At 39.5% G+C, this 24,817-nt stretch overlaps 1 protein-coding gene across 12 annotated transcripts in view; it reads right to left on the reverse strand.

Moving 5' to 3' along the window:
* Nucleotides 1-6,113: 6,113 nt before the first annotated feature.
* The window catches only part of LOC131037288 (sterol 3-beta-glucosyltransferase UGT80A2), a 116,897-nt gene continuing 98,193 nt past the window's right edge, over nucleotides 6,114-24,817 (reverse strand). For all 12 annotated transcript variants that reach the window (XM_057969363.2, XM_057969361.2, XM_057969356.2 and 9 more), the window contains 2 exons: nucleotides 7,071-7,289; nucleotides 6,114-6,893 (listed from right to left, as the gene is read on the reverse strand). In XM_057969363.2, coding sequence (XP_057825346.1) covers nucleotides 6,819-6,893; nucleotides 7,071-7,289 — 294 coding nt within the window. In that variant the 3' untranslated portion in view covers nucleotides 6,114-6,818. The remainder of the gene's footprint in view (nucleotides 6,894-7,070; nucleotides 7,290-24,817) is intronic.

Raw genomic sequence — 24,817 nt, forward strand, 5'->3', positions numbered from 1 at the left:
ATCTCCATATTCTTCCTTGAAGTATGGGAGCAATAGGACCTTAGGCACTTTCCCTTGGGGTCTCTTCTTCTCCAACCATGATTTGTTTACATTGGCTGCACAGAGCTCAGACTGAGCATCATAAATCCTTCTAGTATCCTCTTTTGTCTTGTTGGTGGTCTTATTGTATTTTGGAATTCCAAATGTTTCTTGGATGGATAGCTCTGAAAGGTTGGCTAAAACCCTTCCATCAAGTGCAATGATTTCTCTTGATTGTGCATTGTAGTGTCTAGCACATTCAACCATAAGTTCAACACATTATTTGGCCAGAGGAAATCCTATTGCCTGGACGATGCTATTCCTCATCATCCAACAACCTATGGGTGTTGGCAGGTGCCCATCAAGACCATACATTCTCTTTTTGAATTCTTCCAGGTCAACATGTCCAAGGTCAATATCTGTGACATTCTTCCATCTAGACCTGATCTTGGATTCCATCTGCTTCCCTATGCTGGCAAACTTCATTGATGCTTCCTGAATGGTGTTTCTTGCAAAACACATGAAAACTTATTTTCAGATTTCTAATCCTTTTTCCTAAAATTTCACTTTCATCTTTGATAAATGGTTAAGTTTTATGTGAAAAAGCAGATTGAAAGTGAAGGGTTTGGCCAAGAAGTTGATAAAATTGAAGAAAATAAGACAGAAAGAGAAGGAAATCCAGTCAGATTGAGTTTTTGAATCCTCTTTATGATTGAAATTTACCTCTGATTCTGAAAATCTGCCTTAAAATCAGAGAAAATACTTACTTTCTTGACCTCCAACACTTAGAAGATTTTACTTCTTGAAAAATTCTCTTGAAAATCAAAGATTCACAATCTTGAGAGAAAACTTCTTCTCAGTTGCTCTATGAATTCTGAACATGAATAATGAATTTGAAAGTGACTTGGTTGAGAATATATAGAGTTTAAGGTTTTTAAACTTAGAAGTTTTATTTTATTTTATTGTTTTTTTTAATTTTTTTTTTTTTATTGTTTTTTTGTTTTAAGTCTCTCCAAAATGGAAAGTTTTATTTTCCTCTCAATTTTTTTTTTTCTCATCAAAGAATCTTCTAGAACTTTCTAGAAATCTTGAATTTTGAAAATTTTCAAAGTGTTGAAAATTATTTCTATGAAAATAATTTTATTTTTTTGGAAAATAATGAAAAAAAATTCATTGCATGTGACAAATTTATTTTCCAAAATGCTGGTTTGATTTCATGTGAATATGTTGATCATAATTTTGTCCTCTTGGTATGGCAAATTAATTGTCTTCACGTTGGATGGATCAAATTTTAGGTCTCAAGCTAGGTTTTTATGCCTAGATGAATCAATTTGTGTCAAGGGTTTAATCAATCATGCAAGGGTTGGACAATTACTTCATGCCTTAGGGTTTGTGTCTTGGAACAAATTTACTTCAATATGCACCTTCTATGTCTTGGCATGCTTCATATTGATTTATGTTTGCTCTTTGTTATGTCATCTTTGGCAATTTTCATACTTTCCTTAGGCTTGGAACATTCTTTGACAATCATCTTGGGTGAATCTTCATACTTTATAGGCAAATTTTCAATATGTCATCCTTTTAAATTCTAGGTAGGAGTTTAGCTAACTCATGCCATCTTTATTGACTGCAGATTAGAGTTTAGTAGGGTTTGGACAATTGTCTTTTGGTCATGATGGGCATGTGTATTTGGAAGTTATCTTATCATTGTGCTTGCTGTTCATGGTGAATTTTAGTGATGACCAGACAGTTTGCCTTGTTTTCTGCCATGTCTTTTGTCAAGGTTTAACTTCATCTTTGTGTGATGCTTTCTTGCCCAACCCTAGGCGGACTTGGATGAAAATGTTCTATGCTTTGTAAGAACCGATTTTATGCTTGAATGCCTTCTTCTTGGCGGAGTTTACATACCTTGGATAGGTTTGTATTTGCTTGGAAGATCATTTAGGAGACTGTCAAAATGTGCAGATTTGAGTAATCTCTCCTTTCCATGATGAATTTTGGAGATTCAAAATATGACAAGAGGAAGATACTTTATTGTCTTATCAACAAACCTTTAATCTGGTGTCTGGTGAATTTGGAGGATTTTAAGTGTGTCGAACTTCTCAATTGGTCCTTCCAAACCCTTGGAATACTTTGCTATGTGAATTTTGGATCAGTTTGTTGACATTTCTCTCTTCAATCTGCTGCCTTCTCCTTGCTTTGATCAATTCGAACCCTGCTTGGTAAATAATGAAATCTTTGTTGAAGCAACACCTTGTTTTATAGCTTCCTAAGCGGTTTCTAGAAGCTTTGTGCTTTATTCCATACTTGAGAAGTTCAAACTCTTTGCTTGGCAAATAAAGAATTAAAACCTTGTCTTATAGCTCCTTAGGTGGTTTCTAGAAGCTTTTAATTTTGAGAAAGTTTTATTGTTTTATTCTATCCTTAAGGAATTCGAACTTAGAAGAGTTTTTATTGGTCTTCAAAGGACATGTCAACATGTTTTATTTGCTTTCTTTTATCTCTTTGCCTTCTCATAGAGTGCAAACTTAAAGAGCTTCTAGAATGTGAGTTTTAGAAGGAAAGCTTTATTTATTTTATTGTTTTATTGCTTTCTTCTTGAAAATTTGAACTCTTTACTTTGTTCTAAAAGAAATCCATTCAATCCTTGCAAATTTAGAAAGTTTCTCAAACATGTTACTTGCTTCTAGAAGGCGAACTTGGGAAATATCTTTATTTATTTTATTGCCATGTAATATTTCCACTTCAAACTTCAAGTGAACCCTATGCCATGTCATAGCTTTATTGTCAACTTGGAAGGCTTCTTAGGTGAGCTTTATACTTGTTATGACAACTTCAATTTTGCCTAGGTCGACCCTACATTGCCTTAGACATCCTTTCTTAGCCTTGGCAGACTTTGCTCAAGCTTGGACATGTTGCCTTGTACCTAGGGCAAACTTGGAAGACACGATGCCAACTTCGTTTGCTTGACCATAACCAAGGCTAGGAGTTTGCTTGACCCTCACCATGAGTTAGCTAATTGGAGGTAGGAGTTTACTTAGTGTCAGACAACTTCCCTAGTGCATGAGGCGACTTTGAAGATGCTTGCTGAACATGTCCAAGGTGAGATTGGAATGTAATATCCCTTGGCTAATCTGACCCTGTTTTGCTTATATGAACACCAAGGAATATTGTCAAACATTTGGCATACAATGTTTGAAGCCGCTGTAGTGAATTCTTTATTTGTCTTCTTTGGGTTTGTAGGCTGGTATTTCAATGGCTGCCTTGATATATTGGTTTGATTCTCCTCACATGCAAATCCCTTGTCAAATATATATAGCTATTCAACCTTTTTAAATCCCCTTCTATAGAACTCAAACTATTGTAGTGCACTGTTCACGGCACTGTTCATGCGCACTGTTCACAGCACTGTAGCAGCAAGAACAAACTTGCAATCTGCTCTTAAAACCTTGAATAATTTGTTGATAATCTCTCCCAACAAGAATGATATAACTCCATGTGCCAAAGAAGGATGATTCACAACCAACTATAAATGTTCTTCAACAATAAACTTCAAACCCTTGTAGAAAACTTCACCAGTTTGCACAAATGAAAGAACTGAAGTATTCTTTCCCACAACTGCAATAATTCAGGTGTTATTTCACACCTTCAAAATTGCTATCAATAGGAAGTTTTCGTTTCCTATGATCAAAAAAGAAAATTGCGAAAGCCCTAGGCTCCACAATAAAAATCAATCAAAATACTATTCATCAACTGGATGCCGAGAATGAACTCTTGCCTTTCCTTTTATTCTTTCCTTAAGAGAGCTCAAACACCTTCCTGGCCAATGTGGGATAAAAGATTTATTCCCACATTAAATTATTCACTTAACGCACTTTATTATATTAAAGTGACTTTATTATTATAAAGTTACTTTAGAACTTTATAATAATATTAAAATATTAAATAAATCACTTGAGTCACTTAAACTTTAATATCTCTTGATGTACTTGTCTGATTGCTAAGCCGTCTGAGCCAGGAGTCGACTCTCCCTGTTCTCCATGTGATTGGATGCCTGTGTAAAAATAGAAACCCTGAATAGTGACTTACTATAAATAGTAAGTATGTGGAATTGAGTCTAGAAATAGCTGCAAAGGCCCAATCAAGGTCGATACTGCCAATAAGCTCTGCTCAGGTGTCTTTCTATTAATAGGAACCCTGACTCTCCCAAAATAGTAACTTACTATAAATAGTAAGTGTGCCAATCTGAGTCAAAAAACCAGTGCAAAGGCCAAAACCTGAATCCAGCTGAAGAGTAATGTCTCTAATCACCAAGTAACTGCCACACGAAGCCCTCTATCAATAATTGTTAGCCTACGAGGGTCAAATGATAGGCTAATTCTTACAAACTCTGATGCTCACAAAATGGGGACATTACATGGAAGGTCTGATGCTATGTATGCTAGGGTGGACTTCATGTCTTGCCTGCCATCCTCCTAGACAAACTTGACATCCTTGGGCAAATCTATTTGACCATCTACCTTTCTACTTGTTTGACTTTGAGCTTGGGCGAACTTGTCTAAGCATCTGCGATTTTTACTTCTCCAACTTGTGCGAAATTTTCAATGTGCCATATCTAAATTTTTCCTCCATACTTGATCAACAATATTCATGGCTTGTTGATGCCATGCTGGTTCATCTAGAACAAAAACCCTAATTTGGATTTCCGTTTTGCTTTTTGCACTTGGAGACCTCATTTTCGAAATCTGGGAACATGGGCACTAATAATATGGCTGATGTTTTGGAACAAAACCCTAACTAGGGTTTGCATTTTGCTTTTTCCCCTTAAAGACAATTTTCAAAATTTGAGAACATGGGCACTAATAATATGGCTGATCTTTTGGAACAAAACCCTAATTAGGGTTTGAATTTTGCTTTTTGCCCTTAAACACATAATTTTCAAAATTTGAGAACATGGGTAGTAATAATTTGGCATGGAGATCAAAACTCTAATTCTACAAAAAATAAAAAATTTCAATCCCTTACTTTTTATACTCGAAGGCAAAATTTCTCGAATTTGAAGACATAGGCAAGATTAAAATGACCTAAAGAACAAAACCCTAATCTTAGATTTTTTTTTTTTTTTGCATTTAGAGACAAAATTTTCAAATTCAGACAAAATGGGTAGTAATGAAATCATTCAAGGAACAAAACCCATATGCCACTTTCAAAAAATCAATTTTTTTTTTCTAGTTGTCAAAAATGACCCAAAGAAATTGCGATCCTCGTCCTTCAAACCTTCTAAGCACTTTGACAATATTCACACGACTCTAAGCATGATTTCTCAATTTGGCTTGAGATGACCTCAAAAACTCCAACTTAAAACTCTCTCAGAAAATGGACTTATGAAAATGCAAAGCTCAAGACAAAACTCTAGAAAAAGCAAAAACAGGGGGTCCCCATCTGCGATGGGGTGATGTGTGAATTAGGTCACAACAGGTCTCTTATTTTCCTAGGTTTAAATCTGCATGCTGTTGCTTTATTGCTACTCTTGATTCCATAGAAGGTTTGATCTCGTAAATATTATTAAAATATTTCTTTCATTCATTCAATATTCCACAATTTGAAAATGAGCACAAGTGCTAGCATTGGTAATAAATTCCCCTAAGAATAAGAAACCTCTTGTCCCCTCCCCCTCATGATCATTTCCCGCCCTTGATATAGGAGGAGCCCACCCTCCCTATTTAGTAGAGAAGCATACAAGACAAGCATAGATGACACACCTCTCCAACCACAATTACATGATTGCCATGATTGTTAGGGCCATCATTCTAAATAAAAGTAAAATTTTATATTGAGGTTTTTGTTTTAGACCATATTCAAGTAGGAATTTCTGATAAGCTTAAATTCATGTGAATTTGGACGAGAACTGCATAATTAGGCTTAAAGTAATATTATTTCAGAAATCACAGCAATAAGTAACTTATACCAAATAAGTTAACATAATTTAATTGGTTTTGAATAAATAGCAACATTAATTTAGTCTCCATTTAACCTCAATAGTAGTGAACGCAGGCTTTGGTTGTTACATTAAAAAAGACAAATTGCATGAAATGTCATAGCAAAGTAGCAATAGAGCATATATTTGAATTCCGTGCCCAATTTGAATAGCATTGCAATATAAAAATGATGCTTATTGGACAAGAACTAAATACAATTACAAAAAAACAATGCATGCAATTTTACTGACACAGATGACAGAAGAAGAATATAACTTTATATGGTCTGCCTTTAGTTCAAGTTCAACAAGTCATTTGCTTGAGACCTTAATGAAGTAACCTCATACACCTTTTGATTCATCCTTGAAAAATGATTCATTTGAGTCATTAATGAAGCAGCCTCAATCTTCACAACAGAGGTCCATTGAAACATAGACTTCTTTTGTAAGAATATCAATGGCATTTCTAACTCCATCCTGTAATTTACACGAGCATAACGAAAATAAATGCAATAGATCTTTGGCAATCTAACAAATAAATTAATGAAGCAGCCTCAATCCTTGAAAAATGATTCATTTGAGTCATTATTGAAGCAGCCTCAATCTTCACAACAGAGGTCCATTGAAACACAGACTTCTTTTGTAAGAATATCAATGGCATTTCTAACTCCATCCTGTAATTTACACCAGCATAATGAAAATAAATGCAATAGATCTTTGACAATCTAACAAATAAATTTAAACATCAACACTGGACAGAAATCTAACAAATATTTGATTCATCCTTGAAAAATGATTCATTTGAGTCATTAAAGAAGCATCCTCAATCTTCACAACAGAGGTCCATTGAAACACAGACTTCTTTTGTAAGAATATCAATGGCATTTCTAACTCCATCCTGTAATTTACACGAGCATAATGAAAATAAATGCAATAGATCTTTGACAATCTAACAAATAAATTTAAACATCAACACTGGACAGAAATCTTTATCTGTAGAACATAGCAGCATCTATTATAGTTTTATGAATAAAAGAACAATAAAAAGGAAGACTTGTTTCACTTGTGTGACTACCTCAGAGCAAATTTTGCCTGCAAGATCGGCTGCACGGGTTCTCATGCCAACACTCAGAGCTGTGTTTAATGCATCCAGGAGGGCATTTGCAGCTTCCATTATACTATCTTTATGGTTATCTGGGATAAGATGTTTCTTCTTTAGGGGTGGTGGTGCAACCCCTAACCATCCCATTCTCTCCGCCCAATAGAACTGATCCATTGTGAAAGGGCAGATTATCTGAAAGAATTTCAACCAAATACAATTCATCAGACTTTCACCTAGTAATGTTTTCTTCAAAGAGTAATCAGCACTATGTTGTCTGCTAACAATCCGGATAACTTCTTTGGGCTTCTGAAGGCATAAACTACAGAATGCAAGGCTAACTAAACATATAAGATGATGTTCAGAATTAGTAAGAAATTCAGTAGCAATATAATCTAGCTTCTACAGCAATATGTCACTAGCACTGAGCAGAATGAAAAGAATGCAAATCTGAAAGGTCTAAAAACAAATCTTATAAGTTCTTGCCCACACAAAAGCTACAAATGCTCTCGTACAATTATTTCAATGTATATTTGTAAATCTTAAAGTTTAGAAATACCGAGTTGTTTTCACAAAATATTTTTGGAAAGATTCCATTGGTCTGTTAGCTTCACATTGATATGAATAATTCAGATCCTATTGTTGCATTATTTTCAGAACAATATCAAATTTTCTTTCTTTCTGCTAGAGTTCCATTATATGACTATTTTAAAAAAAAGTTGCGAAATGATATTTTTATAAATGGATCAATTTTTTTCATACCATGGCCTTAGTCATTGTCCATTTACAATTTATAATAGTAAGTGTAATATGGTACTTAATAAATAAAATAAAAAAATTTATTGTCACAATATAGCCTTATTATCTATGTTATCAGTTCTTCTAAACATCCCCACCTTACTCGTGAGAGTACAGTTCTGTTCCTTTACTGGTTACCCACTGGGTTCTCCCACCCTTGGGCATCAACACATTTTCCACGTCATCCCATAAACAATCACCAACTGCTCCATCACATCACTTACCTTCATTATTGACCATCCTAGCCACATCTAACTCCACAACTTGGTATATCACTTCAAGTTACCAACATTGCATGCAATATCATTCAGCATCTAATGTCATGCCTATATGCCGCCAATCTTGTCATTAAGATTTTCTCAACTGATCTCTACATTTATTTCTATTTCATTCGTTTAATAGTCGTTGCCTTGTTTTTATATCTATCACATTAGTAATTATGTCAGTGGTACTTATTCAAAGATCAAATTCTTCCACCCTTCACTGTCTATTCAACATGTGTGGTCACACGTCAATCTTTAAGCTAGGGGGAGGGATAGTTCTAGCAGCAATTTCTTTTTGGAATTCTAGCCAAAATGCTTAAAAATCTGAAATATCCCTGACAAGAATCAACTGCCAAAATATATCTCACCAAAAATCTTTCCAGAATTTTTATATTCAAATGGCACATAAGTTTAACCTCAGTATGACATTTACCACTTCAATTCAGAAAGCCATAACAGTAGATTCTGATAACCAGATTCAAGATATAGGAAACATAGATAACTTCCCACAGTAGTATTAAATAGTTTTGAAAAATAACGTACAATGATATGTAGATGTTAATGTTCAGATAATTATCTACGTTACCTGTATACTCCAATGCTCAGGAACATTCGAACCTTTGATTCAAACAACTGTATGCAAGAACAGATTTATGACTCCCTTTTAAATGAATCGAAATGAGCACAAAATTTTAATTCATGCTTGCCAAGGACTGCAAGAGCTGCTGTCTATTTGTCTCGTAGTCTCCAGGTGCATCAGGGAATAACCCAAATCTTTGTTATATGCATGCCAAGCCTCTATAGTAAATGAATCAGGCTTCTCTAGATGTTGCAGACACATGCAGCTTATCTTTGGATTCCTCCTGAAAATTGTCCCTGCTTTGTTGGTGTGACTAGACAAAGGAGGATGAACTGTTGGACCCTGAGAGAGCTTGTGAGCTTCCTTGTTACCCGTAGCTCATCAATTTGCTGAATCACCTTCACCTGCACTTGATCTGCTTCAATGTAGGTAGTTGGCCAAAACAAGGCAGGACAATGACGTGGTAGGGGGATTCTTCCCACCTGCTGTTGTGTGTATAGCACACACGCCCCGTCATTGACAGAGACCCCTTGTGTTGTGTCTGTCTGCCCGATAGGAGAGAAGAAGGCCTGTGGTGATGCAAAGTTTGGCCAAACCAGTTCTTCTATAATGTCTTCAAAATTGCCCTCACAAGCCGAAATGAAGGAAAATCGCACAAGTTCGTCGAATCCCCAATCTGCCCGAAAACTCACAAAATATCTTTTCAGGCCGAAAAAGGAGGCTAAGTGTAAATTGCGTCAAAGTTCGCACAAGGGCCCTCAAGCCTGAAAATGGTCAAACTCGCGCAAATGCCTTTCAGGCTGAAAACCTCAACAGGGCGAAATGTGAGAAGAGTCGCGCGAAAAGGGCTTCAAAGAGCCGAAAAACTTAGAACTCACAAAATAACCAATAGGGCCGAAAAACACAAAGGCCCCGAACTTTGACGAAAATAAAATCGTGAACTTTACATATTCCATCGCGCGTTATAATCGCATCCTCAGTTTGAATCCCGAGTTTGGGCGTAAAAGCAAATGAAAATTTGTGAAAGTTTTAAAATGAAAGTTCGCATTTTATGCTTTAAGGCCGAATTAATATATAAAGTTTGCAAAAGGGCCTCGTGGGCCGAAAATCAACTGCAGTTTGCAAATTTGGCCAGTAAGCCGAAAAACTTAGGAGAAAGCAAATCACTCATTCCTCAAAATATCAGAAGCAAGAAAGTCGTGGAAAAGGAAGACAATCGTGCAAAATACCTTAATGGCCCGAAAAACTTAAGGAAGTCGTTTTAACTCCAAAGGGCTTCCATCGTGCGTTATACTTTAATGAGCCGAAAAAGCGAAGATGTTTGAAGTCTTACAAATTGGCTCTAAAAGCCGAAAATTAGTTAAGGCTCATTTGGCCGAAGAACACCAAGGAGTTCAAATCTCACGAAGTCTAATTTGCCGAAACTGACAGAGGGAAGAGCTCATAAAGTAAGCTCTTAGGCCGAAAAGGGGCAAAATGACTTAAGTTTTAAAAAAAAAGAGGCTCACTTGGCCGAAAATCACTAAGTTCACAAAAGTATCAACTAAGCCGAAAATGGCAAAGGCGTGCAAAACGTGTTTCTAGGCCGAAATCAGCTAGTGAGCTCAAAAATAGGAAAGGGTGAAAATGATAACAAGCTCACAAAAGGGGCCTTCTATTTGAGAATCACCAAATCAAGAAATCGCGCATTTTGTGCAAAAGGCTCGTAGGTTTTGTAAAACTTAAGATCATTTCACATTCTAGTCACATAGGCCGAAATTCGCAAGGGCCGCATTGCGATTTGAAACAAATCATTCACCTACCAAACAAAATCGCACAGAGAGGTTAAATTTGCCATAATTTGAAGGGTGGCATTAAAATGGAGTAGTCGGCCAGAGGGGAAAGCAAAAACATTTAAAAGATACATCTCACAAAGAGCTTCTCGAGCCAAACATTAAATTTTTTATGTTTGTTAAATTAATTTTAATTTTTCAAATTGATTTATTAAAGTGAGATTGATTGTTTGCAAGTCGAAGGCATCGTCTTGAAGAACCAGGAGAAGGCCTGAAACGTCAAGGAGCCAGGCACTGAAAGCTGAAGAGGAAGATGCAAGAACCCGCTGCAAGAGCGCGAGATCTGAACCGAGCATTGGGAAGTGTGCCGCTGAACAACAAGCTAAAGTTCACCACCGGGACCAAAGACCAAAGAACACTCTGAATGCTACAAGTCTATGCATTCTTGAGAAATACACAGCTAGATTTAATTCCAGAAGTTCAGTTTCTGAAAACTGGAACTGTTTTATTGTAAAATTGCCTATGGGCCCCACTCAAGATATTTTGAAACAAAGGGGAAACAGGTCAGTTGTGGATAGTTATGTCCAACCACCGGATAGACCCAAATTGAATCCAAACAGTTGTAGGCAGCTAAGGGGAGTGGTTGGGTAGATAACTAAGAGTTTAATGAGCATGGGTTAAAGTGAGCATGGGTTAAAGCTGCAAATTGCAGCCCTTGGATGCAGTTAATCCTGGCCTCTGATCCATATTGTAAAATCTATAAAAGGCAGAGGCCTTTCTTTTGTAAAGGGTTAGATAGTTAGAATTTTGTAGTGGGATTTTAGAGTTAGAATAGGTTAGATTATAGGAATAGCATAGAGATGCTGCAGGAATTGTTGTAATAGGCAGCTGAAATCAATATATGGACATTGATTTGGTGTTTATCATCTTGTTTTTAGCAGTTGGTTAAATTTTAGAGTGCAGGGATTTTAATGGTGAAGTGTAGAGGGGTATTTGATGCATTTCTGGTTCATACCATTGGGGGTCTGCTAATTGTAGGTCACCGTGCATGGTTAGTCTGAACCCAAACTGTGCTTAGTTCAACTGCAGGTATTCGTCTTAGGCTGCACCAAAATTGGGTGCCTAAAACGAGTGTCTCTGGTCTAGTTGTGAGGGTGTCTCTGGCAAAAACAAGAACTGGTTTATCGAAATCTGTCTACTTGCTGCATCAACCGTTATCTTCTTTGTCCTTAGGCTTCCTGAAACCTTCTCTTTTGATTTTATTTCACAGTCCGATGTTGAGACATGGACCAGCTAGGACTCGAACCTAGGACCTTCCATACGCTGCTGGAGTGCTCTACCATTGAGCTACTGGCCCCTTTTGGACCAGTCCATCGTCGGTCTGGGTGTGGCTTATTTCCAACACCAACATCTGAGAATCAGATGCTGACTAGCTTGTTGCAAAACATAAGACCCCTTGTGCTCCCAACAAATCACATCGACCGTTGAGTTATCCTGCAGTCAAGAACTAAGATTTGGAACCTTGAGGTTGTCCCCTTTGATCAATTAAAAACAGCATTAGGGCTTCCTTATACAAGAGAGGATAGGATACTCGGCGAGATCATTCTATTCTGCGTTGGCCGGATGGAGTCATAGTTTCGCGATTTTAGCCACGTCAACACCTACGAATCTCTGAGTCTGAGGTTTTCGTTTTAGAGCACCCAATGTTACCTAAGCGTGTTGTTGCAAAATATTGCATGCCATTATAATTAAAAACTCACATATAAATACTAATTCGATCCCACAAAGAGAATAGGTCGGTGAAAGGTAGAAGTCAGCCTAGACCTTGATGAAAACAAAATTTATTTAATAATATCCAATTGCTTTTGCTATTTACCATCACAGGTTGGCCCAAGCCCAACACATTACAAGGTCGGCTCATGGAGCAATTATTTAATAATTACATTTATTTATAATTATTAATTTCTTATTTAAATTTAAATATGTAGGCTGACCTTCTAAAAATCCGGGACATTACAAAATTGGCCACCTTTTTGAATTTTGCTGCAACACTTCATGATTACAACGAACTTTTTGAGTATATCTTTATGACAATTCCCATTAAATCTGGCACTTTTGTTTCCACTAACCATCAAATGGACCTCCATCTATTTAATCCCCACGTAATAAAATTGAATACATGCTATAGATATCCATAGCAGAAATAGAGCCAGATTTGGAGTTATAATTCTATGCAGAGAAGAAAAAGAAGAATAAAGGAAGCGCAAAATATAGAGAAGAGCAAAGAATTTGGAAAATGGGTGGTGACCCTATAAAAAGGGAGCCAACAGATCATGCTATCATTTTGGATGATGTAGAATGCTTGATAAAATTTGAAAATGCAGTGTAGATAGACTATTTCCAACGACTAATAGGGTATGATGATGAGGTGGCCTATCAATTTGCACAAACATTAAAAGATAATGCAACCACAATAAAGGGTATGTGAATTGATGTAATAGTGCTTGCCATAGCTTAAGTCACAAGGTTTCCAATGCAAGAAGAGGGTTTTCCAAAACATCACAATTGTTGTTGTGTAGCTAGGTCGGATTCCTTCTAGGGCCAACCTAGTGCACAAAATGCCAAGTGGCTTGTCGGCCTGGGCATTTGGATATCTCAATTGTATGAGTCTAATTTGGGGCAGGCCCTATTTGGGCAAACCACTTGTGTAACTTGTGATTAAGTTAAATGTAACTTGCAACTAAGGGAGACTCATGTAACTTGTAATATATAGGTTTGACCCTATCATTGGCGCCAAAAGTATATGGCCGACTTGAGGTCTATTAGGAGGTATTGATTCATATATATGCAAGGTCATGATTGCATCAATAGATATGAATTCAATAACATGAAGGTCATGTAGTGTGCTCGGGGGTGATGATAAGAGCTTATCGTCTATGGTTGGGAAGGCAATAGATCTGATGTTTACCTGTGGTTAACAAGCACTACCATAAAATCAACATGGTATCAGAGCCAGGTCCAGGCTAGGAGCCCCAAGCACACGAGAGGTGTGGCTTAAGGGGGGGGTGTTGGTGTTGGAAATAAGTCACACCCGGACCGACAATGGATTGGTCCAAGAGGGGCCAGTAGCTCAGTGGTAGAGCACTCTAGCAGCGATGGAAGGGCCTAGGTTTGAGTCCTAGCTGGTCCATGTCTTAACATGGTATCAGAGCGGGTTCCTTCTAACCGCTTGAAGGTAGATCCTGTGCTTTTGAGGGAGTTCAATCAAAGTAATTTGCAAACTGAGAAATCTAAGTGCAGGCAAAAGTCGATTACCGAGCCTCTCAACTTAGTCGTGAGCATCGCATATGCTCTGCGGCGAGTAATGACCGTTGAGGTGCCAATGATTGCCATAGATCTGTCGTTAGTGCTCAATGATAGATTCAGTCCGATGCCTTGGCGTTGAAAATCGCCAAGCCTAGTATCGAAATGCTGATGGTAAGTGGAGTCGCTATGGACATCTCTGTCCGTTTTAACATTCTATATTCTTCATTCTTCATTTAGGGAGAACATGTTGTGGCGGATTCTCTTCGGTGATCGTAACATTTCACTAGCAAATGAAAGCGATGGAGTTCGCTCGCTTCATGACGCTCATGGCTAGAGACATTGACGAGGTGGCAGCAAGCATTCTGAGGATTCAACGAAGTGATGCGAGTCGGTACGCGTGCTATCGACTGCTCAGTATAATGGAAGGTTGAGATTGAGTAGCAACATAGTGGTGAGTTTTGTGATGATCACATTAAGCCGTACACAAATGTGAAATGTGTGCGTATGGGGATGAAAGCGAATCAAGGTACCTAACGATCAAGAATGGTGGAGAAGGTCTCTGTGCAATAAAGCCTTGCAATAGCTCTCACATCATCCTAGAAGCTTCGAGAGTCACATGAAGCATTCGTTTCGCTGAAGCCTGCATAGGCATTGGATGATATTGCAACTGAGGGTCCAATTATTCGAGTTCTTACTTATGTCGCTCTTGAAGATCATTTGAAGTTTGTCCTAGGATGGGCACTGCAGCTTAGCATTCTGGCACACCTTGCTACAAGTGGATTTTTGTCGCATTTATGTGGTTGGTCCATCACTTTGTTGTGGACGGTATTAAAGGCAGCTCTTCAGATGATGCTTAAGCTATTGCTCGGAGCAGATATTGTGGACATATGATGAATGATGGCGATGGCCAAAGGCTACACAGCCATCAGATCATCACTAGGTGCTTCGGTGTGATCAATCCAAGTGAATGGAAATTCCATTGCTAAGCAAAATTATAAAAGATAAGTACTCTTTATGTTTGAATAATGCTACATCATTGAATAGTGAATCATGTATTGACATTTCCCCTGACTATCATTATCTCTCTTTGAAATGCTTCCAGGACGAATCAAAGATTGCATTTAAGGAAGGAAGATTGCTTGCATTTCTTCATAGAGGAAGAATCAGCATTTAGAGGGAGTCTGACATATCGTCAAAAGTAACCTTGGACGAAGAGATCAGAAGGTTGATATCTGCTTCAGAGGGAGCTTGACATTTCAGCTTCAGAGGAAGCATGACATTTCAGCTTCAGAGGGAGCTTGACATTTCAGCTCAGAGGAAGCCTGACATTCCAGCTTCAGAGTGAGCCACGTCATCATGAAGATTTGGTTAATGCATTTTTCTCTGTGATGGAGAAATTTGAGGTGAAAGCCCTTGTTAATGAGTTCTTCTCTATGAGGGAGAAGATCGAGGTGCAATCCCTTGTTAGTGAGTTCTTCTCTGTGAGGGAGAAGTTCGAGGTGCAATCCCTTGTTGATGCATTCTTATCTGGGAGAAGTCTGAGATTAAAGCCCTCGTTCCACCCTCTACGAGTAGGTATGGTGGATCCACCCTCTGCAAGTAGGCATGGTGGAGATGCATTCTTCTCTGGGAGAAGTCTAAGGTTAAAGCCCTTGTTCCACTCTTTGCGAGTAGGCATAGTGGAGATGCATTCTTCTCTGGGATAAGTCTGAGGTTAGAGCCCTCGTTCCACCCTCTGCGAGTAGGCATGGTGGTAATGCACCCTTCTCTGAGAGAAGATTGAGGTGAAAGCCCTCTTCCACCCTCTGCAAGTAGGCATGGTGAGCCCACCCTCTGCGAGTAGGTATGGTGGGTATCATGGAAGAAATTCCATGATGTGCTTGTTCACCCTCTGGGAGTAGCTATGGTGAACGTATTATTCATGGGAGTAGCCATGGTCGTAGTCACTATGTGCCTTGGTTATTTAGAAGGAATCCTCCCTAGCTAAGAGGGAGTGTTGTTGTGTGTTGGTGTCTATTTTATCATCTACCAAACATTAGAATAGGATAGTCGAAGGTATTCTATCCTCTCCTGAAAAATCACTACTGATTCCAAGGTCTATATGTGCGAACAAGTGACTTTAGTGGAATAGCTTCTTGGGTAGTGTATGCTGAAATTTCAAGGGGGACTTACGTTTAACAAGTATCTTGAACTGCTAGACTTAGATGGATTTAGCAATTTTAGGCTCTTCTCTTTTTTTTTTTTTGATTTTACGAGGGTTTAGACTTTCAAAAGAAAGGGAAAAAGGGACAGGGTTTGAGAAGGCTAATCTAATCCTACGAATTCTAGAGACGGTATCAACTGGGTGCTCTCGAGAAACCAAACCTTGCTTCACCACACTAGGGACAACTACACAAGGCCGGTGCAATCTTCAATGGGTTGTGCTTATGATCGAGATGTTGAGATGCACAGGGGATGGGCTCAGACTAACTTTGCACGGTAGAATGGAAATCATCCATTTACCAAAAGTATGAGCGGAGATACAACATCAATTGATACTTATCAAATCCTTCATTCAAATTAACAACAATGAAAGCAAATCTAGATTAATTTTAACTAAGTGTTGAGGCAATTGAAACCATGCAAATCATTCAAATAATAGAGATTACAAAGCAGTGCACATGCAATATATTATTTGGAAATGACCTTAAGCAACAATACATCAAAAACCTCACCCTCTCCAAATGAGAGGAGGCAACCTTATATAGTTTTTCAAAATGAATGAATGGCCGAGATCAAACAGCGATCAAGGGCCAAGATTGAAAGTCTTAAACCCTAATTAGGGTTTCCCGAAATACTATTAGTTCAAACAAATGGAAGAGTGACACGTGGCACAGCTGCTAATTTCACTGGGGTGAGTGGCCACTTTCTTCTTTCAGAGATTCAACGTATCTGGACACAATGAGCTTGACCTCCTCCATGGTGACACTTGGCAAACCGCCAATCTAGAAGTCAACGAGGTCCACATCATCGGTACATGTGGCAAGGATGCCGTCCCACTCAACTGCTTGGGTGAGGAAGGCATCATCGATGGAGAGGAAGTTTGCAATCTTTGAAAGATCGCCTTTGTCAATAATCCTTGAATCCCGGAAGAAGCTTGCCTGAATCTTGGCTCTCAGGTTCTCTGCTTGTAAATGCTTCTCCCTTAGGCTTTCCTTCTTCCAGATCTCTGACGCCACACATAATACGTTGCCCAGGATCTCTCTAACACTTGCCTCTGTCTCAAAGCACTTGGTCTCGGATTTCTTTAGAACCTCAATCCGAGTGACCAGAGTATAGTACCATGTGCCGAAGTCTTACCTGTCTCCTGTCTGTATGATGCCTGCATCCACTAAGCTTCTCTTCGACATGCCTCGGATAACCTTCAGATGAGGGAGTATTTCATTCTGAATTTCATCCACTTCTTCTCAATTGAAGGCTAGATCCTGGATACGATCAATCAATAAAGAAGTTGCCTCGTGTGTCGATACTAAGTTTTCTACCAGTGTGTCAACACGCACCGAAGCATCTGAAATCCACTCCTTTTCTTGAGTGTACGAGCCCTTCATATCATCATAGTCCTTCATTGATCCCTGCTGAAGAGGCTATGGCGGAGTAGCCGAGACTTCACGGTTGAGTGGGCTGGTAAGATGGAGAACATACTTCTTCCACTCTTGGTTCTCTTCTTCAACTTTCTTCCTCTTTTCCTTTTCATGAGCCAACCTCGTCTTTAGAACATTGCAGGAGTCATCAAAATATTGGATCTCTTGGTCCTGGGTGGGCTTACCCAACTCTATGGTGGTAACCTTGTAATCATCTGCGGTGACATTGTCCCTAGTCTTCCCTTCTTTGGGCACCGTTATCTGGACTGTCCTGAATCCGACATTGTCTCTCTGAATTAGGGAAAACTTCCTGGCGAGTTTGGGTGGTTTAGCTATAGCGGGTTCATTCACCTTCTCCAGGAATGCTGGGGTGACCTCCTCGGTTGAGTGGGCCTCTTTGGGAACCTTGGCCTTTATCCTGGCTCTCAGCCAATCCAGAATGGTTGATTGTTCTACAGTGTTCCGATCAAACTCATCATCTGCCTCTCCTGGGTTTGCTAGTATGCCATCTAAGAAGATTGTAGGTGCTTCAATTTGCTCCCTGTCTGGACTTCGGAAGACCTTTTCCACTACTTCCTCAACTGGCTAGGAAAGCACTCTTACTTCATCATCAATCACACAGATGTTCATCTCTTGCTCCCCAATTGCACTCTGATCGGGCACAATGGATGCAACACTTAGGATGAAGTGACTCTTGCTGGATTCTCTTCTCTCACCTACAACCCTTTTCCCTATGACCTTTGTGGAGCTTCCAACCAATTCCTTCCTCTTTCGAGACCCAACACTTTCTGGATTTCGAGCATCACCGGCGGAAACTATTTTGTCTTTTCAGACGCCCACCACCTTGAATACTCAACCACCGACCTCATGAGGTCTGCTAGATCTGATTTCTCTCCCTCTGTCCAATCTATTAAGACTAGGGGGTCATTCTTCATCTTCTCAAAGCCCGACTGCTGAAGTTCTAGGCTTTCTTCTACCTGATCGGCAACTCTGAATACTTCTGTTGCTCTCACCATACCCAACGGGATTCTTGACCAGAATCTCTTCCTGATCTCGAAGCTATCGGCTGCATTAGCCCAGTAGTCTTCTAGATCCAGTTTGTGCTCAAACGTTGTTCCTTGATCTTCTTTATCCTATGGAATGGATCGAAATCTTTTCTTGCCTTGTATTGATAGAAGGGATACCAGGCCAGCTCCTTCTCAACGGCGGCAGCAGCTTGTGATGATGGACATGTGTCCAACCCATTACCAATTGTAAGTGAGGACGTCCCTGCCGTCTTCTGCTTATCCCTTTGAATCACTATATACTCCTCCAATTGTCTCACAACCTCGAGCAACACCACTCGGTTGGTAGGGTAAGCTGGAAGCTTGTATGGAGGCCCGGAGAATCTCTGAATTCAGAGGTAAGTGAATTTTGGATATTGGATGTACCAACACCCGAACCGACCGATGAAGTCCATAGACTCTTGAGAGAGCCTTTGGTGCAGGCCACCTTGAAGTGTCCGAGTAATGTGCATCAAGAAGGTATCATTCACCCTTTTGAAATGGAACTTCTCCTCCATGTGGAGCTGGGGATAGCAATCATATACTGGAAACTGGTTCTCCTTGTTCCCAACTTCTCCTCTACAAGTGAGACCTTTGTACTTGTAGGTCCTGGCCAAAGAATAAAACAAGTAAGAACTCATGAAGAAAGTCCTATTCGTCTCCAGGTTCCTTAGCTTGCTGTCTAGGTTGTTGCTGATCATCCGGGCCTAGTCTATCCTTTTTACTCCATTGATTATTTCATTAATGAAATAATACATCTAGGGTTTGAATGGAACTCCTTGAGGATTTCCTATTATTCTATTGAGTAGGACAATCATGTCCCCAATGTCCTCCTTGAAGTATGCTCGCACTAGGCTCTTTCTCTGGAGTTTGGAGGCGCCCTTCCTCGGCTTGTCTAGCCAGGAATGTACTCCTCCAATTGTCTCACAACCTCGAGCAACACCACTCGGTTGGTAGGGTAAGCTGGAAGCTTGTATGGAGGCTCGGAGAATCCCTGAATTCAGAGGTAAGTGAATTTTGGATATTGGATGTACCAACACCCGAACCGACCGATGAAGTCCATAGACTCTTGAGAGAGCCTTTGGTGCAGGCCACCTTGAAGTGTCCGAGTAATGTGCATCAAGAAGGTATCATTCACCCTTTTGAAATGGAACTTCTCCTCCATGTGGAGCTGGGGATAGCAATCATATACTGGAAACTGGTTCTCCTTGTTCCCAACTTCTCCTCTACAAGTGAGACCTTTGTACCTGTAGGTCTTGGCCAAAGAATAAAACAAGTAAGAACTCATGAAGAAAGTCCTATTCGTCTCCAGGTTCCTTAGCTTGCTGTCTAGGTTGTTGCTGATCATCCGGGCCTAGTCTATCCTTTTTACTCCATTGATTATTTCATTAATGAAATAATACATCTAGGGTTTGAATGGAACTCCCTGAGGATTTCCTATTATTCTATTGAGTAGGACAATCATGTCCCCAATGTCCTCCTTGAAGTATGCTCGCACTAGGCTCTTTCTATGGAGTTTGGAGGCGCCCTTCCTCGGCTTGTCTAGCCAGGAATGGTTTACTATGGCATCATATTCCTCTAGGTGGTCATGGTACAGACTGTCAGCTTCGTCCTTTGTCATATACACTGCATTGTGGTACTCAGGGATCCTGAAGGCGTCTCTGATGGCCTCATTGCTGACATTTGCCAACACTCTTCCATCAGGTGCAACAATGTCCTTACTCATAGGGTTGTAGTGTTTGGCACATTCGACTACTAGTTCGTTGCACTGCATGGTAGGGAGGAAGCCGACAGCATGCACAATACCACTCTTCATCATCTTTCGCACAATGGTGGTAGGCACAAGGTTGTCCAGACCAAACATTCGCTTCTTAAATTCCCTCAGGTTGATGTGTCCGAGGTTGGTGTCGCTGATGTTCTTCCACTTTGAAGTCATTCTCGACTCTGGAGGAGCATCTTTGTCTACCTGGAATTTCATAATGTCCAGGGCTTGCAAGCAAATAACAAAGTTTTAAAGTTAGAAAATGATTTGCAAAGTTTTGAAAATAACGGGGCTGCGAAATGGCTAAGTGTTGGAAAATTTTCCATTTTTTATTCTCACACTTAGCCATAAAAATCGAATTTTCACCTTAAAACCCCCAGTCTTAAGGCTGGTTGTGGTTACCACCAAGTGTCAAAACTTTCAAAAAAATTTCATACTTAGCCAAAAAAAATGATTTTCTTCCTCCAAAATTTTCGAAAAAATCATTTATTAAATTCTGGAAAATATTCAGAAAATTCACAATTTTAATTTCACCTCTGACTTGGATAGAAGTAAGGCTAGAATTCTCTCCAGAATACTCAGAAAATTCAGAAAAGTTTAGATAATTCTTCCTCGTGCTAGTTGCCTTTCTCCAAAAATCTGTAAAACTTTTGCCCACAAATATTATTCAACTTCTAGCAATATCTAGAATTTTCTCCAGATGATCTTCAAACTGACATACTTTACTAAACTCTCCTTAGTAACTTTGAACTTCTTGGTGTAATAATGAAGTTGATAATGAAGTATTTGTAGACAAGGTTAAATCTTCAAGTAGAAACCCTTAAATCATCCAACTCATACTTCTAATTTGAACTTCATGTTTCCCAGTTTTAAGACAATATCTCAAAAAAAACATTCCATTTTGATTTAAGTTTGAAGATATTTATCAATTCTCCGATATTCCCTTTCAAAAAAACTTTCCATTTTGATTTAATATCTCAATAAGCTTTCAATATTCTTTTCCTTAAAAAAACTTTCCATTTTGGATTTATTTTGAAGATATTTAATAATCCTTAGATATTTTCTTCATTTTGGATTTAATTTTGAAATCTCTATGGATTTCTGTGACATCATGTTGACTTTGTTTGACCTCCCATGTGTAGGTGGACTTTTGGAAGTTTATCTTCATCTTCTCCAAGTTTTGGCGGACTTTGGAAGGTGCTCTTGGGTGGACTTTGGTGGCTTCTCCATCATTTAAAGACCTTGGGCGGTGTTTTGAAGGTCTTCTACATGTCTTGCTAGGGACACCAAGGGCTACTAAGACATGGCAGAGTTTGAAGAGGGCTCAAGGCATGGCTCCCACCTTGAGCGGACTTTGGAGACACCTCCTAGGGCGGACTTTGGTGGCTTCTCCAACTTATGGCGGACTTCAAACACCTCACCTCATGGCCTAGGCGGACTTTGAAGGTTGCTCCCAACACTTAAGACCTTGGGCGGACTTCAAGCACCTCTCCTCATGGCTCTCTAACCTTTGGCGGACTTTAGACTTGGCTTCTCCATCACTTGGCATGCTTGGGCGGACTTTAGATTGTTGGTCTTCATGGCCTCCCAGCCTTGGTAGACTTTGGAGAGTGCTCCCACAGATAGACTTTGGGGAGTGCTCCCACATAGCTCCCAATGCATACATGGCGAACTTTGACACAACCCCTCATGGGCGGACTTTAGAGTGTTGGCCATCATGGCCTCTTCAACACATGGCGGACTTCTGGATAGCCTCATTTGTACCTGCAAAAACCCTTCATTAGCCAGACTTAGAAGATTTTTAAATTCAAAATTTCACAGCTTAATCAAATTTAACTGGATTAACTTGAAATTTGAAATCCATGCTTAGGTGGATTGTTTGAAGCGGCAAAAAGCCTAAAATCTAGGGATTTAGCTTTTTTAGGTCAAACTTGGAATTTTCGATTTCCAATTGAAGTTGGTTAGTGGTGCAAGTGTAAACCCTAGGTTTGCATCCCGAAAAAGCAAAAAGCCTAAAATCTAGGGATTTAGCTTTTTTAGGTCAAAACTTGAAATTTTCGAGTTCCGGTTGAAGCTGGTTAGTGGTGCAAGTGTAAACCCTAGGTTTGCATCCTGAAAAAGCAAAAAGAAGACATCCCTAAAAAATAGGGAAAACTTTCTAAAAATAGCCATATCGGGGTTTGGGCTAAAAACGCCAAAAACAAAACTTCCTAAAAAATAGGAAAAAGCAAAAAAGCAAACTTTCTAAAAATAGAAAGTTGTCCAAATTCGTCCAAATCAATCGCGATTTTCGTCCTTTGGCCTCTCTAAGCACTCTGGGGGTGTTCACATTTCGGAATCACATAACTTGCAAAAACTAACTTTCAATTGTCAGGGCCTGAAATGCTCTGAACTGGACAAGGCTTGGTGAAATGGCAGCAAAAGGTCACAAGACACTAACAAAACCCTAGAAAGCAGGAAAAGAGAGGGCCCCCATTTGCAATGGGGCAATGTGTGAAAAAGGTCACAACATTGTGTAGCTAGGTCGGATCCCTTCTAGGGCCGACCTAGTGCACAAAATGCCAAGTGGCCTGTCGGCCTTGGCATTTGGATATCTCAGTTGTATGAGCCTAATTTGGGGCAGGCCCAATTTGGGCGAACCACTTATGTGTAACTTGTGATTAAGTTAAATTTAACTTGTAACTAAGGGAGACTCATGTAACTTGTAATATATAGGTCTGAGCCTATCCTTGGCGCCAAAAGTATATGGCCGACTTGAGGTCTATTAGGAGGTATTAAAGTTACCAGACTCGAACTGGGCAAGGCCGACTCGACTCGTGACTCGGCTATGACTCGACAATGACTCGGCAAAATAACGATTTAAAACTTGTTTCATGCACCCATTATTGAATAAAGCTTAAAGGCACTATAACATCATCAAATAGAAGCTAATTTGATCACATACATAAATATACATCCATCACATGCGTAGAAATGTAAATTGTAGCTGAAGGAAATAGAAAACATAGATATGTAGAGTTATAAATGTTGTCAAATGTATATAAAATCCATGACATCAAATGTTCCCAAACATATATGTAACTGTAAACAAAAACAAGTCTATGGCTCAGGCTCTAGCTCATCCTCAGCCTTAGAGGAGTCTGTCTGCCTCCTACAAAGGCCTAGTCTCTGCCTGTGAGATGCCACAATGATCAACATCAGCTGTGCCTGTGCCGGATCGTGATCTATCCTCCTCCTCTGCCATAGCCACAACCTCAGCATCTCTATTCGCTTGGTCAACCCACTCATGGTCTTCCTCAGTGAAGACAGGATCGGTAGACTCAGTGATCCACTCAGACTCTGGATTGATCTCCGCTAGAGTGATCGGAGAGGAGTTAGTGTCGGCCTTGGCATTTGGATATCTCAGTTGTATGAGTCTAATTTGGGGCAGGCCCTATTTGGGCGAACCACTTATGTGTAACTTGTGATTAAGTTAAATGTAACTTGCAACTAAGGGAGACTCATATGTAACTTGTAATATATAGGTCTGACCCTATCCTTGGCGCCAAAAGTATATGGCCAACTTGAGGTCTATTAGGAGGTATTGATTCATATATATGCAAGGTCATGATTGCATCAATAGATATGAATTCAATAACATGAAGGTCATGTAGTGTACTCGGGAGTGATGATAAGAGCTTATCGTCTATGGTTGGGAAGGCAACAGATCTGATGTTTGCCCGTGGTTAACGAGCACTACCATAAAATCAACAACAATGTCGTTCCTACTCATCCAAAACTCATTGTGAGAGGGGACCCACCATTGTAGTCCTCCTCTGAGGGCACCAAATGTCTCTCTCTTCCATGGAAATGGGCTTGTGCTACCATTTATGTTATCATATATTTTACTTGTGAGGGGAGGCATTATTTGCTTTACTCAACAAATTCTAAGCTGCTAAGTCACTTGTGGCATTGTCAACATGTCAATGTCCTAGACTATGTTTGCCACCTCCTATCTTGAATGGCTACTCAATTTCAGTAAGGTAAGGGTATTGCAATTTCTCACCATTGTTTAATCAGCTGCTGTTGAAAAAAAGTGCATATTCAATTTCCAAGTATGTCTCGGGAAGAGTTTTTAGCAATTAAGAAAGAAAGGAATGTTAATGTGGGACCTCAAGGACAACCCTTGACATTCAAATGTACTGCAGGGATGGGTGTCCAAGGGAAATAACAAAAGGTAGGCCAATTTAGCAATCAACCCAAAGATTTTGCATCTCATTCACTTAATCCCTCACAAGAGGCAACCCCTGAAGAGTTAGACTCTTCAGAGTCTACAACTTCTTCCAATAAAGACAAGTCAAAATATTGGCACAAGCCTCTAGCGATCCAAGGAAAGGAAGTTATATTCTTCTCTTGTATTGAAAAAAAAGAAACTTGTCTCTACCCCTAATTTAGAGAAAAAGAAGAAACCTCTTCCCCTGCTTTAGAGAAAAAAAGTGAGTATCTTCTCTTCTCTCAAGGAAAAAGAGAGCACTAGTCTTTTCTCGTGTTAGAAAAAGAAAGAACCCCAATCTCTTCCTCTGCTAGGGGATGAAAATAT

This window comes from Cryptomeria japonica, chromosome 3 (assembly GCF_030272615.1).
Source record: "Cryptomeria japonica chromosome 3, Sugi_1.0, whole genome shotgun sequence".
NCBI lineage: Eukaryota > Viridiplantae > Streptophyta > Pinopsida > Cupressales > Cupressaceae > Cryptomeria > Cryptomeria japonica.